Here is a 19,154-nt window from a genome sequence, read left to right on the forward strand (position 1 = left end):
ATTATGTTGCAGTTATTGAGATGACCAGAGAATCTGAATATTCTTTATGTGTAAAGTAGTATCCTAATTCTGCTCTGCACCCGTTATCGTGGATGATTCTATGAACATGGAAGTATCTATTCTGTATAGTTTGGGGTTAAGAATAGGCCCCAGACCTTATGCCTATATAAGAGAATTGGTTGAATGATGCTATCAAATAATTTTAATACTGTTACTAGGGTGTTGTATTTGTCCAGTGGTGTCTTTGCTGCATAGAAGGGCCTTAGGGCTTCTTCTTGTAGTAACTTTATAGCCAATTTAAAACTCCCAGATATATTTAGACTCAAACCAAGATATGTTTATGCTCAATTTCTTATTTAGGAAGAGTTTGAATTAGCATTAAGGAATTTTTGGCTTTTTCTGCAAAATCATAAATTTGTTTTTTCAGGTTCACTTTTTAGGGCCCATGATTTGGAGTAGGTCTCTTGGGTTTAAATTTTCTTATACAACTTCTGGCTTAGGGGAAAGAATAACTATCTGCATATGGCAGCCATTTAGTTTTAGTCTTGGAGCTGAGGATCTCTCTAGAACTGTGGGTAAGACACTGACAAATATTGATGTGGGTAAGCTCTGGCTGCATCTGAGTCTCTCTCCTAGCTCCTACCTAAAGCTGTCCGTCTGCATGTTTATTTATACCTTACATCTTTAAATATGTTACCCTAACAAAGTAATTTCCCAGCTATGCTGACCTTAGATTTTTTACACTAAGGGGAAAGTATGAGAGGTAGTGGTGTACAGAGGGTGGCCAATGCCTTGGGTTGTGGGATACACCACCAACCCATACTTGGGGCCAGAGGGAATGCCACCAGGTGCCTACTCCTTTCCTCTCTTCCCCACCAAAACCTTTACAGCCCAGCGACAACATTCTTCACTGTTCTCTTATGGCTGCTGATTGCAGAGGATAACATAGGGCAAGAGGTAGAGCAGCAGCAGTAACTGCATATGCACAGAAGGGCACCTGCTTAGGAGCATGGAAGGTTAGTGTTACTCCAGCACTAGCTAGATCCCACGGCTTGCTAGAGCATTATGCTTCCTCCAGATCATGAAGTCCTTTTGAGCACTGCCACTGCCAGGAAAGAGGAAGCAATGTACAGGATTCATACAACCTCCACAAAAAAAAAAAACCCCCAAAAAAAGAGGAGGTAGGATAAGACTGGTCTGGGAGAACGCTTTTTTTTTTTTTTTTTTACTGGGACAGGGGAGGGGAAGCTTCTGTTGAGCACTATTAGGGGTGGGATAGGGCAAGTGGTTATGAGGGGAAGAGGGGCTCAGAGGCAGGAGTCGGAGAGGATAATTCAAAGTAGGGAGAACTAATCCTGGGAAGGAAGGGAGGAGGAGAGGGGTTCACATCAGTGAAAACTAGTGCTGGGCAGTGGGGAGTAGAAACAAAGGGGGATTCAGGGGAGGGATAATCGCCAGACTCCTTACCGTGAGCGTAGGGAAGCTTTCACCTCTTAGCTTAGGTAGGTCACAACTCTGTTTTGTCAGTTAATTTTGCTTTTTAGAGCTTGCATTAATGTGATTTATTTTAAACTGACTTTCAGCATTTCTGAGAATTTGAGGGGTGGAGACGCAAACGAAAGCATTACCACAGGTCGCCAGAGAGCCACGGTAACCTCTGATGAGAAGGCCCTAAATTCTAAATGCTTCATTCCATGCTATACTAGACCCAAAAACATCTTAAAAACTGAAGTAACTACTCGCTTCAAAACCAACAAGCTCTCCACAATTCCGCTTCCCTCTTCCACTCGCCGTTTCCGGTCACGTGTCATGAGCATCACATCACCAAGGAGAGGGCAAAAAAAAAAAAAAAAAAAGTGCGACCGCAGTTCTCCAGTAACGCCCCGCAGGCTAAATGGAGAAAAACAGGCGCGGCGCTACTGAGCTGAACTATCCGGGAATGGGGGCGGGGGGAGACATGAGACGCAGTTCTGACGTAGAGCCCTCGGCGCCGCATGTTGTACGGTTCTCCCGAACTTCCACGGTCTGTTAATGGATGCCCCTGTGCTTGTCGGCCCCACAAACGGACGTCGCGCTGTCATTACCAGTCTCCTTCCAAACTGAACGTACGTCACTATTCGCGCAGTCACGAACTGGCAGCCGACTCGCACCTACCACACGCTGTCAGGAAGAGCCTCATCTATACTTCCCAACGGCGGGGCCGCGACTTTGCTTAATCCCTTTTCTATTCTACGCTCCAAACTGCGTTAGCGTTACACACTTAAAGACGCAAGGCCAGCAGTGGGCTGCTGTGCTGAGCACTTCCAGTGGGGCTCCGTGAGCGTTTGGACATCCTCCCTCCCCCTACTCCTTGCAAAGGGTGGTAGGATCCGGCAGGGTCCAGAGGAGCCACGCCCCCTCTGGCCGCCTTGTCATTGATGTTGTTGTTGATTTTGTCGCAGGCACCTGCGGGTTTGTTGGCGGGCCGGGGCCGCGCGGCTGAGCTCTTCGCTGGGGAACCTCTCGTACGCCAGCGGCCATGGCTCTGTGCGGGGACGTGGGTGCCTCGTCTCTGCCCAGCGAGCTCATCGTGCACATCTTTTCCTTCCTGCCGGCCCCGGACCGGCTGCGGGCCTCGGCCGCCTGCTCGCGCTGGCGCGAGTGCCTCTTCTACCCGGCGCTCTGGCCCGAGCTGCGGCTCAACCTGCACGTGTCCTCCGCCGAGCGCCCGCGCCTCGACTTCCTCATGCGAAAGTGCGGCTGGTTCGTGCGGGAGCTGCGGGTCGAGTTCGCCGCCGAGAACTACCTGAGCGCGGCTGCGGTGGCGGCCGCCGCGACCACGGGGACCGGAGCCGGGGGCGACGCGGAGCCCGAGGCGGACGCGCAGCACTCCTCTCGCTGGCTGGACGTCCTGCGCACTTACCTGGAGCAGGTGCTGTGCGTGCTGAGCAGCATCAGGAATAACAGGTGAGCGGCAGCCCCAGCTGCCTGTAATTACCGCACTTAACTGTCACCCCTGTATGGGTGGGCATGTGGAGGGGCCCGGCGTGTTTATCCCAGGGGCTTTCTGTGCAGATGTAATCGCCAAGTCATGGCTGTGCGTAGGGGTTTGGTTATCCCCCGAAGTTTGTGCGCATTATTTTATTTTCGTGCCATTTGCAGACGAGGGTGGGGAGGAGGAGGAATAGTTTCATCGACTCGGACGTGGGATTCAAGCGTGAACTTGTGATGAGACCTGAGCGAGGCTCAACAGAGTCCTTGACGCTGCATCCTTCAGTCCTACTCCGCGGCAGCTGATCTGCTTTTCCCCTCTCCCATTACTTTTCAAGGTGAAGGGCCTCCGCTGATTAAGGCGTTGTAGACCTGCTATTCATCTTTTGCGACTTGCAAGCGGAACTTTTATAATCGAAAGAGTTTTGTTTTTTAGTAGAAGATAGAGGAATCTTTTCCTGAATGCAGTTGAAATTGTGGCGTCATTATTCCTCCTTTCAGTAGTTGTTGTCTTGTCGCCACTAAATTCTCTCATATCTGGCTCTTATCAGTTCTGAATCAGATTTCTAATGAGAATAAAGACTTTAAATAGAAAATACACCTAATATTAATAGATGTACTGCAGGGGAGCGGAAGGGGCGGGAACAATATTAGTGGCCTGTGTTTTTTAGTCAGAAAATGTTCGGTTTGACAGGTTACTTCCCAGATACTCTTGTCAATAATCTGTTTGAACATATATCTCAGAGGTCTTCTATACACGCCATGTCTTAATCAATTTTACACTTCTAAAAAATAATAAAAAAGCAGGATAAGTAGCGCTATAAGAAATGTGCTTGCAAGTGCAATATCTGAATTCATAGTGTGGTATTTTTCAATTAAAAATAGAAAAGCCTTTAATGAATAAACACCTACAACGTGTACATTTTATACCTGAGGCAATGGAGAGTGAAATGACTGAGGATACAAGGAGCATCAGTGGAATTTGACCACTGATTTCCCCTATTCTCACCCCACTATTCTAACCACTAGGCTACTCCAACCTTTGCCTGTCCACATTTGAATTTTGCAGGCTTTGGGCCTCAGTTGACTATGAGTCTATTGTATTTGTCTCACTCCCTTTTCCTTCTCCATTCTAGCTATGTGACTGCATTCATGCGGGAAAGGAATGGGGGAAGAGGCCAGCACATTAACCATGTTATGGCAGTTCTTTCTTCCCATGGTTCATGGCCTCTCCGTAAGAAAAGACTTAGTTAATCACAATTAAGAAGAGGCAGGATTAAATTCAACAACCGAGGGGATGACCCTGTGACTCAGGCGATTGAGTTGCTTCTCCAGTGGGGCCAGCTGGGCTTGGGTGCACAGTTAGTGATGCGTTCGAATCTGGACAGGGAGGAAAGACGACTACTACTACTATGGAAACTCCTTTTTACCCAAAGGTGTAGCACGGAGAGTAAAACCTGGAGGAGAGTTACCTCCAGTTTTCCTGGCATTCTGTCTGGGGTGTGGTGTGTACCAGAAAGGAACTAAAAATGAAGGATAAGAATGTATAGACTAGTGTATAACAAACTGTAGAACTGGAATGTTTGGAATACAGCCTTCTAAATGCATGGGGTAAACTTTCCAAAACTTAGGACCTAAAGTCCTGCATATAGATTGTAGGGGTGATCAAGCAGAAAACTTGTTTTGTTTTATTTTAATTTTGTTTCTTTTCGCTTTTTTTTTTAGTTTTGTTTTATCCTTTAGTTTTAGTGCTCACTCTTTTTAGTTTAGTGCATGCCATTTTGTTTTAGTGCCTGCTGAATGGAATAGCATGTACTAAAAAGAAATAATATGCACTATTTTTGTGGCAGTATATGCTATTTTGTTTAGTATGCACTAATTTAAATAATTACTGGAAGGAAAATACATAAAGAATCAATATGTTCAAATATTATGTATTAAAGACTCCTTGCTAACATCATGTGAACATAGTCCCCATATATATATATGTATAATTTTATATAAACTAATAGAATACAGTCCAACTTTAAGTAAACAATTTGAATAAAATTGTGATGCTAATAATCACCAATGCATCTTATTCACACATGCTTTCATCCATACATATAAAAATATACAAACACGTACTGACATAACACATCTAATCTATTCGTATACATAAATATAATTTCTCTATCTGAGCTAACAGCAAAGTAACTGCCTCTCTATAGTCCCAACAGGGGGTCCTTGTTTCACTCCTTGATTGATTGGAACATATTTATCAAAAATGAACTTGTTAATCTTGCAAAAAGGTCTCTTGATCTTGATGACACCACAACCTTCTCACAATATCTATTGTTAAAGGGCCATCTCCACTTGTTTCATATAATCACCATCCTGTTTCACTCATTCCCCCGGATTGTAAATATCTGCCATCGGTTATATCGCAAAGGAAATCTATAAGTAAAGGGTAACCCATTTAAACATACCTCAATGGGTAATCTCTTCCCCGCCAAGCGCCTGCTCGGTTCTCAGCATGTTATCTTATATTGTAGACACCTTAGAATTTGGTACCTCAATAATTTGTTAATCTAATGACATGAAACGAAACAGGAATGCCCTTCCCTGGTAATTTGGCTGAATTGACCAGTGGATTTTCTGCTTTCCAAAACTGAGCACATAATTTCATAGTGCACACAAATTCAGCTACATAAAAAATAGTTATTTTGAGGGCATGTCAAATGAGCATCAAGCCTCAGCTCATGGATTTGCAATGGTTACCAGTTAAGTATAGAGCAAAATTTAAAGTTGTTACTCTAATTTATAAGGCACTGAATAATGATGGTGCTGGTTACTTAACTGATTTGCTTAATCAGTATGTTCCAGAGACATTTATGATTGCTTACAGTCACTTGTTAATCATGCTTTCTATCAAGGATGTGAAACTCAGAAGCAGGTCTTCTCCATCCAAGAACCAACATTGTGGAACTCTCTGCTCAGTGACCTTTGGGAATTTCGGGAATTTCAGGATTACAGATTTAAGAAAAATCTTAAGATGTACATTTATGATGCTTTCCTGAAATAGGGATTTGCTACTATATATGCTTTTAGCCACTAGTTACTGCTTGTATTTTATTTTTATTTATTTATTTAACACTTTTCTATACCGACCTTCATGGTAGAGACCATATCAGATCGAATTGGGGAACTGAACCATGAACAGTAACCAAAAACAATAGGTTGAACACGAAGAACACCATTAAATTTGTGTATTTATGTGTGTTGTGTTATAAATTTGTTTTACATGTTATATTGTAATCCGCTTAGAACAATAGACTTCACTATAGGTAGAATATAAAAACTTTAAAATAAATCGGTTGCAGTGGCTAAAACCACCCCACTACAGGTTTGTTTCCATTTTCCCCAGAGGTGCTCATATCTGACACATTTCCTTGTTCATTCTTGAGCTTTCCATTATGCACTTGAATGTTTTGATATTGTGCATAAATCTATTAAACTGTTTTAGGAGACTTTACGGATTAATATACCTTTTTAAAGGGCCAGCAATAAAGTTGTACATGAACTTTTTTGGGACATCTAGGCCTCTTCAGTGTCACATCTGAAGGAAATGGATGACAAGTATCAAAACTAAGAGTGACTTAAAGAAAAGCAGGGACTGGAAATGTGAGAAGAAAAGAAGAGGGAATAATCAAGGAGAAGGGGAGCTGTAAGGAATAAATCTTGGAGGACAGGAAATGGGAGCGTAAATGATTAGAGAATCCGTTTTCAGTGAGTTTAACATAAGAAAATGTGAATTCATTAATAAGGCAATGGAAGAGACATAATTAGAAGGTGAAGATAGAGCAAGATGGGTTGTAATGTGCAATGCAGTGATGTAATCGGCCATGGGAGAATATGAGAACCAAGATCAGAGATAACTAAAGAAAAGGAGGTGACTGAGCACAAAACCCCGAGGAACACCAACAAATAGCAAAGAGGGAGCAGATAGAATATTGTTGATAAGCTTAAAGGAGTGCTAAGCAAGGGAGGCAGAGAGCTAGTCTACACCAAACTAAATATACCTAAATATGAAAGAGTATTACATGCAGCCAACATATTAGACACTTTAGTTCCGAGTACTTATCAAGTAGTTGTAAGTAAGAATAATTATGCCTTTTTTACCTGAAGGACTCTTCACATATACAAATGATCAGTTGATAACATTAAGACAAGATATTTTTGAATGTGGAAATGGAAAGGAATAAATAGTCATGATTTATTATCCAGTTGATGACAAAAATCAATGTTTGCTCAAAGTCTCTCTCTATGAATAACATCCATATGTCACAAATAGTCATTAAGTCATCTTTTAAACATTCTGATAGTGATCAACAAGACAATTCAAGTAATTTTACACTTTATAGGACTTTGGGGAATATTAAAAGAAAGCAGGAGTGGGAGAATTACTTTGGAGAAAAGATGTTAGTTTATTCCCCTAAATCTCCATCTTTGTTCTTTGAATAAATGGATAGAATTTTGACTTTTTGTGTAATTAACCTTATTTTAAATGTACATTAAAATTAAATGTAAGTGCATATGGACAATATGAAAAGGTGTATGAAGTTTTGCTTTTTGAGATAAAAGCAAGTTTGCTTACCGTAAACGGTGTTTTCTGTAGGTAGGATGAATTGGCCAAGCTACATGGGGTGATGTCATCAGCGCAGCACTGGGCGGAGCCATCTCTTAAAGCTTAAGGCTTTTTTTCCCTACTGGGCATGCACGGTAGTTCCCATGCAAACAAGCCTTCCCAAAGTCTCCTCAGTTTGTATCTAAGCAGAAGATATCTAGGGCAGGTTAGAGTTACTTTCCAGGGAGGAAGGGTGGGAATGCATAACCCTTGGATTGTGGCGGTTTTGGGGCCTTGGATTTGTGGTGCACCATGTGTGCCATTTTGTGCGCTGTGTGTGGTGTCTTGTGCCTCCCGTGTGCCATTTTCTGTGTTGCGCGTGCCATCTTAAGCGTTCTGTGCCATGCGCGTTGTGTGCACCATCATTTGCACCATATATTTAATCTTCAGTGTGGAATGTGGTTCTGCCGGTGCCTGATGCACGGTCCTCGGTGCAGAGTGTCCCTTTGGCCCCTTATAAATTTGATTTGGTGTTAGGGTCGACTTCACAGGCGGATTAATTGCCTGATATGTAGTTTTGTGGTCTCCATGTTGTTGCCCTTATTCGAGAAGAGTCCCTGTAGGGTTCCTGCGAGAGAGTATAAAATAAGGGGTTATATGCACCTCTTGAGGTGCCATAATCATTTGACTTTAGGGTTGCTGATAACCTCTAGCAGCAAGGAAGGCTTAAGGCAGTCTTACAATTGGTTACATCCCAGATACCCTGTTAATAGCATGCAATTCCGTTTAAGAATACGCTTATATACATTCCATGTCACAATAACATTCTACATATTCAAATTAAAAAAAAAAAAAAGAACAAATCTCATCAATAGTAGTACCAGGAGTAATCGACTTGCAGGTACAACATCAGAAGTTTATGGGAGACAATCCTTGAAGACCTGTTAAAAAAAAAATCCTTTATTAACAACCTTATCCATTACCCAAGGCATGGATCAATAAAAACATACATGATAAAAATAACTAACAAAAACATTTATTGAAGGAAAAGTGCAAGAATTGCTATTAGTTGTAGTGGTTGAAACCACTCCAACATGGGTTTTGTTTCTGCTTCCTGTAGGGGGTACTCTGATTAGAATAATGGGCTAGGAAACAGAAGACTGATTCAAATCATGCTTGTATTTGTTGCAGAAAGTTGCTTGTTTTAGTATTTCTAAGCTAAAACTTGTTGCACTTGTAAAATGTAGATCAGTTTGGTCTGATCATGATGATGTTGTGGGATAGATTGTACAAAAGTAAATTAACTTCATTAATCAGCTAGCTCTGTCTTCAGGCATAAAGGTTTTATAGGGTGCTGCATTGTGATTTTTTTAGGTGCTGAAAAACAGGAAGTTGCGCATGTGATGCTTTTCAAAAGATTACAGTTCTGTGCACACAATAAGGTTCTGCTTGAGAGCAGAATCTCTGATGCTTTCAAAATTTTCTCACTCTTGTATAGATTGTAATTAAACCTGGCTAGTATAACAGCTTGTGAACAGTAAAAAAAAAAAAAAAAAATTGAAAGTTTTTTTTTTTTTTTTTTTTTTTTTTTTTTTAATCAGGAAAGGAAATACACTTAGCCTTAATGTTTCAGAGAAATGGCCTTCTACAGGAGGAGGAGGAAACACAGTTGGTGTGACTGCAAGCTGCTGGATCTTAGTCAATACATTTGGATACAGAAACCCAGTTCTTAAGGGAAAAGCTGAGGGATTAATAATGTAACCTTGAAGAGACATCTTTTATCAGGAGCATGATATAATTTAATGAAAATTATACTGACTGTTGCAATCAAGATTAATTTTCTCCTGCATAAATGTCTAAGAATAATAAATCTGTTTCCTGTTCTGACTGCATATGCAAATAAATGTTGCAGGTACCATGCAGTAACTTGCATTTCAGCAGATTTCTAAAAAAAATTTAATTTATTTATTGGTTTCAAATTTATACAGTCAAGACAACCTTGATACATAGCAAAACGCAGCAACCTTTTATATTGATTCCAGTCAAAAGAAAAAAAAAAGTAAATAAAAACAAACATAAAAATTAGTGTTATTCAGATCACAGCTGGGGAGAATTTAAAAGGAAAGAAGAAAATATATTAGGTATGACAAGAACTATCTGTAAGGCCTAAACCAAAAGTATCAGTGACTGCATCCCGAATATTTTTATTCTGTAAGACACCCTCAAGCTGTATCAGATCAAAGAACATATATATTTTACGTCCTTGAAATTTCACAAAACATTTACATGGGAATTTCAATAAGAAAGTTGCGCCTAAAGCAGCCACTCTCTGTTTTTCAAACAGAATAATTTCCTTATTTTGCTGTGTCTCTTTTTAACATCTGGAAACACAAGAAAATGAGTATCCTTAAGATGAAAGAATCACCTATTCGTCCATTGCTTATCTGACTATTGTGCAAATGTTACTAACAAAATAGCTCTCTTCATAATCTCAGAATATGATCTAAAAAACCTGAAAGATCAAAACTATCAGAAGACTGAGACTTGGCTACTTTTAAACCAGGCAACTAAAATAACTTAGAAATCGAAAGTACAATCTCCTTTGAAACTTTCATAATTTCTGTGGATGGAATTAACAGATATTTAGGAAAATTCAAAAATCTCAAATTCAGGCATCTAAAATAGTTTCCCATATTCTTTATTTTGCTGGGGTTTTTTTATTGGCATGTAATCAAATATATGAATTAAAGCCAAGTACCAATAAGTTATAATGGTAGAATTTCACAAAAAAATTAGGAAGTATATACAATTATAACCAAATTACAAGTTCCCATAAAGAAGAAATAAGGGGAAACGAAGGAAATATAAAAAATAAAAACTTCATGTGTATTAAATACATCAGTCCTCCACAGCATTGGGTACCAAAATTGGAAATTCCCTGTACATACCAGGATCATTCCAGACGGTGGGTTATGTTCCATGTCCAGCAGATGGAATCAGAACACAAAATTCCCAGGGGAGGACCCATATAACCACGCCTCCCCTGTAACAGCTCTCTGTAACGTTCTGACTCCAGCAGATGTGAGCAGGGGACTTGTGGTCCCCAGCTTGTTAGCTTAGGGCTATCTCCTCAGGGGGATCAAGTTTTTAAAAAAAAAAAGGAAGTTTTAAATTTACAGTTTAGGTCACTTTGCTAAGGCTCCTCTTACAGCAGGGGGAGAGCTCTCCGCTGGTGCTGGCTCATCGCTCTCTAGCCTGGTGACTTGCTGACAGGCTGTTGCCTGTTTTCTTTCTTTCTTTTCTCATTTCCTCTCTGAGGGCTCAGTTGGGGTAAGTGTATTTTTGTTTCATCTTCTTTTTCAGCAGAAGACTGCAATTTTTTGGACTCCATTCGGCTCTCTGAGGTGAAAGTCGGTAGCGCCGGCCTATCCCTCCTGACCCAGGTTTTCCCCCCTCCCTTTTGGGGAGCGACCGACGTCCCGACCTGTGGCCCCGCGAAGCACCATTCCCCGGGGCTGCCTGCTGTCGTGAGGGTAATTCCCCATCAGTTCTTCTTCAGGTCGGTGGGGGACCGCGGCAAGCATCCGTTACCGGGTCGGCGCTCATTTTAGGCGCGAGCCACTTGTAGAGCCTCCCCCCCCCCCCTCCCTGCGGCGATGCAGTCCGCGGCGCCTTGTGAGGGCTCCTACAGGGCCGGATTATTTTCTGAAGAGGGTCTGTGCTCAGGCTGTTTCCCCGAGGGGGAATGTGTGCCAGCTACTAACAAGGACGTTCGAGCTGCAGACCGCGTGGGAAGGAAGCGCCAGGCCCTGTTCCCTCTCAATGCGGGAACGGCGGCCATTTTGTTGCAAGATTATGGTGCCGCGCTTTCTGAGGAGGTCACGGATAATCTGTTCCCCGCTTCTAGGCCCGTTTTGGACCCTTACTCCGAGTCTAATCCTGGTAGGCAGAGGGGGGATCCCCCGGTGGGTGACCCCTCAGGATGCCAGGTCTGTTCCCATGAATTCATAGTCCTGATGCACAGGGCTTTTCTTCAGAGCAGAGACACGACCTTCGGGACCTGGGGACCCTCTCCCCCCCAAGATACCATGTCCTACCCCCCTCCTGGGTGGGACCCTCCCTCAGGCTCGCCCCCCTTTAGTAGGCGGGGGAGCAGAGACATCTCGTGGCCCTACCGGGACACCATCGATAATACAGACTTCGTCGGGGGAAGGATAATCCCAGGACCCTGACGTGGACGACCCCACCTTGGCGGCCCAGGTGGAGGGCGACGACCCTAGGGTCTTCCGCATCTTCCAAGCGGCGGAGTTAGATGACCTCATTCCCTACATCCTCCAGGAAATGGATATTGATCCCCCTCCGGAACCGATGGGGCCTGACCTGGCTCTCAAGAAGGGGGACCCCCTCCTAGCAGGACTGCGACCTCTAGCCAAGTCTTTTCCCACTCATCACAAGATCTTGCAGTTGATCACTCGGGAATGGGATTCCCCGGAGGCCAACTTTAGGGTCGGTAGAGCCATGGAAAAATTGTATCCTCTGCCGGCCGATTTTTTGGAAATTCTCAAAGTTCCCGCTGTAGATTCTGCGGTATCAGCGGTCACAAAGCATACCACTATTCCTGTCACTGGAGGGACGGCGTTGAAGGATATGCAGGATCGGAAGCTGGAGGTTTATCTCAAGCGTATCTTTGAGGTCTCGGCCTTAATGATGCGGGCGGCTATCTGCAGTTCCCTCGCACAGCGAGCGGGTCTTCGGTGGGTGCAGCAGCTTCTCACCTCCCAGTCCTTACCAGATGCTGAGGCTCACCAGGCGGACAGACTGGAAGCCGTGGTTGCCTATGCTGTGGATGCTTTATATGATCTTTTAAGGGTCCTAGCCCGAACCATGGTGGCGGCGGTCTCAGCGCGTCGGCTCCTTTGGCTTCGCAATTGGTCGGCTGATGCCTCTTCCAGGACACGTTTGGGGTCCCTTCCTTTTAAGGGTAGGTATCTTTTTGGTGAAGACTTGGATCAGATCATCAAGTCCCTTAATGAGAACGCGGTGCACAAGTTGCCCGAAGATCGACCCCGTTCGTCAAGATCATATAATTACTCCAGAAACAGTTATCATAACCAGCGGAGAGCGCGTCCTCAGAGGCAACAGCCACCTCGGGCTCCCTCTTCTCGTTCGCACTCCTGGAAGCGGCCCTTACGTGGGCGCCGCCAGGGTAAGGAAGCGCAGGGTGATGGTTCATCCGCTAAATCTACCCAATGATGCCAGACGGACCCGCGAGGTGATCCCTCGACTGGGGGGGTCGCCTTGCTCTCTTCTACGAAGAGTGGGTCCAAATCACGTCGGATCAATGGGTTCTGGATATTCTAAGACGCGGTTATACTTTGGATTTTGTTTGCTTTCCTCGGGACCGGTTCCTGTTTTCCCCTTGCGGGTCCTTAATCAAACAGGGAGCCATGCGGCAGACCCTCGATCGTCTCCTTCAATTGGGGGCCATAGTGCCAGTGCCAGCCGCCGAACTGGGCCGGGGGCATTATTCAATCTTCTTTGTGGTTCCCAAGAAGGAAGGTACTTTTCGTCCTATCCTGGACCTCAAGCAGGTCAACCGGTCCCTCAGAGTCCTTCGTTTCCGCATGGAGACACTCCGTTCAGTGTTAGCGGCAGTTCATCCGGGAGAATTCTTGGCTTCGTTGGATCTCACGGAGGCATATCTCCACATACCAATTTGTCAAGCTCATCAGCGTTACCTACGCTTCAAAATTTTGGGTCAACACTTCCAATTTCATGCTCTTCCCGTTGGCCTGGCCAAAGCTCCACGGGTTTTCACGAAGATCATGGTGGTAGTGGCGGCAACCTTGCGCAAGGAAGGCATCCTTGTGCATCCTTACCTAGACGATTGGCTCATCCGTGCAAAGTCACGAGCGCAGTGTATCCTCGCAGTCGACAGAGTGGTACAACTTCTCCAATCTCTGCGATGGATTGTCAACTTCACCAAGAGCAGCCTGGTCCCGTCCCAGTCATTGGATTTTCTGGGAGCTCACTTCGACACCAAGAATGCCAGGGTTTTTCTGCATCCGGACAGAGCTCATTCTCTGCGTCAACAGATTCAAGGATTTATGGTGCTCGAGACGCCCACTGCCTGGGACTACCTGCAGGTACTGGGGACCATGGCCTCGACCATCGATCTGGTTCCTTGGGCATTTGCGCATCTGAGGCCTCTGCAGAGATCCCTACTCTCCCGGTGGCAGCCGGTGTTGAGAGATTTCCAGGCAATCCTTCCGATTCCGAGAGGAACCTTCATCAGTCTCCATTGGTGGCTGGAACCCCGGCACCTAGCTCAGGGGGTGTCGCTGGAGGACCCGGATTAGGTGATTATCACCACGGACGCCAGCCTCACAGGCTGGGGAGCGGTCTGTTGGGACAGCTCAATCCAGGGTCGATGGAAGGAGGAACAGTCGAAGTGGCCCATCAACTGCTTGGAGACCAGGGCGGCCCGTCTGGCGTTACAGGGTTTCTTCCCCATAGTACGCCATCAAGCAGTCAGGGTGCTATCGGACAATGTGACTACAGTGGCGTATATCAATCGCCAGGGAGGCACGAGAAGTCGGTTGGTCTCTCTGGAAACAGACAAATTGATCGAGTGGGCAGAGCTTCACCTCCAACGACTAGCGGCCTCGCATATAGCGGGAATGGACAACGTACAGGCGTACATTCTCAGCCGCCAAAGCTTGGATCCCAGAGAGTGGGAGCTCTCGCAGCAGGCGATGCAGATAATAGTACAGCGATGGGGGACACCGCACGTAGACCTAATGGCAACCGCCGGAAATGCAAAGGCCGCCCGCTTCTTCAGCCGAAGGCGGGAGCGCAGCGCCGAGGGCGTGGACGCGCTGGTCCTGCCCTGGCCGCGCCACTGTCTCCTATATGTTTTCCCACCGTGGCCCCTCGTGGGCAAGGTCATCCGCAGAATAGAGGCACACCAAGGGCCGGTGATCCTTGTGGCGCCAGAGTAGCCCCGACGACCGTGGTTCGCGGATCTGCGCAATTTGACGGTGGAGAGTCCCCTTCGTCTGGGTCACCTGCCACGTCTGCTACGCCAGGGACCAATATTTTTCAAGGAGGCAGATCGCTTCTGTCTTGCGGCCTGGTTTTTGAGAGGCGTCAGTTGAGAGGCGTGGTTATCCGGAGCCGGTTATTTCAACGCTACTGAAAGCACGTAAGATGTCCACCTCTGTTACCTATGTTCGAGTCTAGAAGGTCTTTGAGGATTGGTGTGGAGCGAATGACATTCTTCCCATGCAGGCCTCAGTGCCACAAGTCCTTTCCTTCTTGCAGGCAGGTTTGGATTTGGGTCTTGCTTACAATTCTCTTCGGGTTCAGGTGGCAGCCTTGGGGGCTTTTCTTCGCAGTGGAAATAAGGAGTTTCTGTCCTCTCATCCGGACGTCTCCCGTTTCCTTAAAGGAGTGAAACACTTGAAGCCTCCGATTCGCCCACCTTGTCCGTCGTGGAATCTGAATCTGGTGCTCAGAGTCCTCTGTGGTTCGCGTTCGAACCTCTAAGCTCGGCTACCATCAAGGACGTCACTCTCAAGACCATTTTTCTCGTGGCAATCAGTTCAGCAAGACGTATTTCCGAGCTGCAGGCCCTATCCTGTCGTGAACCATACCTTTCGTTTCAGGTGGAATTACCATCTTTTGCCTCTTCTGAGTCTGGAGACCTGCGTAGACTGGATGTACGGCGGTCTCTGATAATATCTGGAGGTGACTATTGATTTTCGGCTCTCCGATCATCTGTTTATCCTCTGGTCCGGACCCCAGAAGGGTTGCATGGCCTCCAAACAATCTATAGTGTGGTGGTTGAAGGGAGCGATCATAGCGGCGTAGGTAAGTCCCCTCCGCTGGTTGTCAAGGCTCATTCTCTTCGAGCCCAGGCGACATCTTGGGCGGAGAGCCCCTCCGTCTCCACTCAGGAGATTTGTAGGGCGGCCACCTGGAAGTCGATCCATACTTTTGCGAGACATTATCGCCTGGACGTCTGTGCTCCATCGGGCGGTCAGCTTGGAGACAAGGTAATACAAGCAGGGCTGTCTGCGGCCCACCCGTGATGGGAAAGCTTTGGTACATCCCACCGTCTGGAATGATCCTGGTATGTACAGGGAAAAGAAAATTATTCCTTACCTGCTAATTTTCGTTCCTGTAATACCATGGATCATTCCAGACACCCTCCCTTGGTTTGGGGGTTTGCTTGTGGGACATCCCTGCCTACCTGTCTTAACAATCTTTTACTCTGTATTTCGAATACTGTGCGTCTTTTTTGTTCACACACTGCTGTTCGCAAGTTCACTGTTCAGAATTTAGTTGCTGTTTATTTGGACAGCGGTTATTTCAATTCCTTCTTTGATTACTTGATCCCTCTGTTTTTAGTCTCTCTCTTTTGGGCTTTGTTAGTCTAGTTACTGAAAGCTGTTACAGGGGAGGCGTGGTTATATGGGTCCTCCCCTGGGAATTTTGTGTTCTGACTCCATCTGCTGGACATGGAACATAACCCACCGTCTGGAATGATCCATGGTATTACAGGAACGAAAATTAGCAGGTAAGGAATAATTTTCTTTTAAGATGTCTCTAGATGAGCTGGGTCAGAAAATATGTATTTATTCCCTTAGCAAGTTGTTATGCATTTACAGTGACATTTCAGAAAGGAGGAGGCCCCTGGTGCAAAAGTGTGTTTAAGTTACAGAAAGAACTTACTTCTCATCTAAGTCTCCCGTGAAACATCCGGAAACATGTCTTCTGACCACAAAACAGTCTATATACTTCAAATATTGCTGAAGGACAAAGTCTTTGAGTTAAGAGTAAAGGTAGTTAAGGTTGCTCTTATATTAATATATCTTGACTGTTTTGCAGAAATGCAGACAAATCAGAGCTATCGAAAGGAGCCAGAATATCAAAAGCTCCTCCTTCACTGTTTTTCTTTATATCCAGTACATAATATCTAGAAAGATTAAATACCTTAACTTGAGAGATCTGCAAAATTTCAGTCACCTGCCTCTCCATCGACATCACTCACAGCAGATGGCTGGATGTGAAAATCCATAGGTCCCCTTATTGGCATGGAAATGAAAATCCATAGGACCCCTTATTGGGATGGAAATTACTGGAGAAGCAGCAGCTTTCCCATTCCCTTTCCTTTTTTTCTCCATAGCATTGATGGAACTGAAATTCACCTCTAGGGTGTGCTCCTTTGGACGCAGCTTTGGCTGTGCGCTGCAGGATGCTTGATTTTATGCTCCCTAATGCACCTAATGACAGCCTCAAATCCCTGGGCAGATGAAGATCTCAGGGCCACAGGTAGGGCTGGAATGACTTTTTGCAGCAGGCAAGCCCCGATTCTCTTTTTTTTAATGTAACATTTTATTATCTTTCATTAAAGCCACATTGAGAATAAATATTCTAACTTTTATGAAAACAATTTCTAATATTTTTTCACCTTCTTCCTTAACCTATTGATAATACTCCTTAAACTGGGTGGAAACTCCCCCAAGAGAACCTAACACAGTATCCATGCTAGAAGAAACAGATGTTTCCAGATTAGTAATAACTTCAAGCATTATATTACTGCAAGCTTCACAAGCAAAGAGTGACTCATTGCTTCCTAACTCATAGGAGTAGCTAGAAACAAACCTCCATGTGAAAGGAACTCTCTATCAAGGAGAGGAGTAGAAGAACAAACCCCAATAATCCCAGTTCCAGGCTGGATCATCCGATCTGCCTGTGGATGGATAGGACTGTCAGGACTTGAGAAAGAAGCTCCAAGTATTTATTATGAATGTTCTTATTTTAAGTCCAAATATCAACAAGTGTGAGGAGAAAACTTGTATTCAAAGGAGAATCTCAATTACATTTTATTCAAACACATTGTGGTGCTCCAGTGCAGTTTATTAAACAAAAATTTCACTTTCAATTTACCAAATTTGACAGGATGAGAAACTTTTCACATACACAATAGGGTGCTTAAATTAAATCCCCCGACATGGCCACATTTTCACCGGATGGCGTCCTCAGGGGGGAGAGAACATAGCTTCAGTAGAAAACATTTCAGAAATACCCCTTCTCATACATATTCATTGTAGATATCCTGAAAACCTGACCTGTGCATGGCACTTGAGGACTGGAGTTCACCATCACTGTCCTAGAACATCCTTTCCTCTGATAATGGCTGGTCTCCTTTTGTTTATATCTTTTTGAGGTATTACCCATTTTATACTTGATCTATAAAGCTGTAGTACATGTGTAAATCTTGGCCAGTTTCAGATCTTAAAAAGTAAACACATTAGCAAAGAGGAAAGCTAATAATTTTCTGTGAGAAATGTATTTACCTTATGCGGAAAAGATTTAGAGCAGGGGTAGCCAACTCTGGTCCTGGAGTGACACAAGCAGATCTTGTTTTCAGGATACATGAGTTATATTTGTATGCACAACCTCCATTATATGTAAATATATCTCATGCATATTCATTGTGGATATCCTAAGAACCAGACCTATTTGTGGCACTCCAGAACTGGAATTGGCTACCCCTGGTTTAGAGAGTTAATGAGGGTAAGGATAATATATTGTAGTTCTAGAAGAGGAGACTCTGCTGTAGGTTAAATAGGATGAAATAGGTCATTGCAGACCTGGAAGAAAGAGATCAGTGTGGTCACATTAGAATTGAGAGAAAAGAGAGCAATTACAACAGATATGTAGTCTATTGATATGAGCTTTCTTCTATGGTACCCTGTTTCCCCGAAAATAAGACAGTGTCTTATATTAATTTTTGCTACCAAAGATGCACTAGGCCTTATTTTCAGGGGATGTCTTATTTTTCCATGAAGAAGAATTCACATATATTGTTGAACAAAAAAATGAACATTTATTATATTCTGAATAGTTGTCTGGTTATGCTGGTTTGTGATGACAACTAACTGTGAATCCTGCAGGGTAAAAAAATCACAGCTGCATGCTCTGGTGTTCTGTGCGACGGGCATGCTCCCAAATAAAAACTTTGCTAGGTCTTACTTTCGGGGGAGGTCTTATATTTAGCAATTCAGCACAACCTTTATTAGGTCTTATTTTCGGGGGATGTCTTATTTTCGGGGAAACAGGGTGTCTGGGGAGAAAATCTCTTTGGTAGATCTGGATTTATTTAGTACAGTCAGGACATAACATTGCTAGCAGATATCCCATTCACGATCTGAATAGATATCTATTAGATATACCCAACAGTAACTTTTAAATAATTTAAATTCCCTATATGCACAAGGATCAGTCCAGAGAAGTGGGTTGTGTATCCCTACCAGCAGGTGGAGTCAGAGAACAATTACAACTTTGGGCACTGCTACATAACGAGAGTGCCACCTGCAGTCCCTCAGTATTTCTCTGACTCCAGTTTAGTTAGATTTTTTTTTCTCTGGGTTTTTTTCTTCAGGATTGCTTTCTGAGGTGTTAAGCACCTTCGTGGGCCATCCCTCAGTCGAAGCCGGACGTCCTCCGTCTGGGTTTCGTCTGGGTTTCGTCCGTCACCACTCAGAGTGTGAAGACCAGGGGCTCCTGG

The 19,154-nt window shown here is 44.4% G+C and overlaps 1 protein-coding gene across 1 annotated transcript in view; it reads left to right on the forward strand.

Annotated features, from left to right (window-relative positions):
• Positions 1–2,518: 2,518 nt before the first annotated feature.
• FBXO33 (F-box protein 33) overlaps positions 2,519–19,154 on the forward strand; it is a 77,700-nt gene continuing 61,064 nt past the window's right edge. Inside the window, exon 1 of the mRNA XM_029598486.1 lies at positions 2,519–2,946. Coding sequence (XP_029454346.1) covers positions 2,519–2,946 — 428 coding nt within the window. The remainder of the gene's footprint in view (positions 2,947–19,154) is intronic.

The sequence above is a fragment of the Rhinatrema bivittatum genome, chromosome 4 (genome assembly GCF_901001135.1).
Source record: "Rhinatrema bivittatum chromosome 4, aRhiBiv1.1, whole genome shotgun sequence".
Lineage (NCBI taxonomy): Eukaryota > Metazoa > Chordata > Amphibia > Gymnophiona > Rhinatrematidae > Rhinatrema > Rhinatrema bivittatum.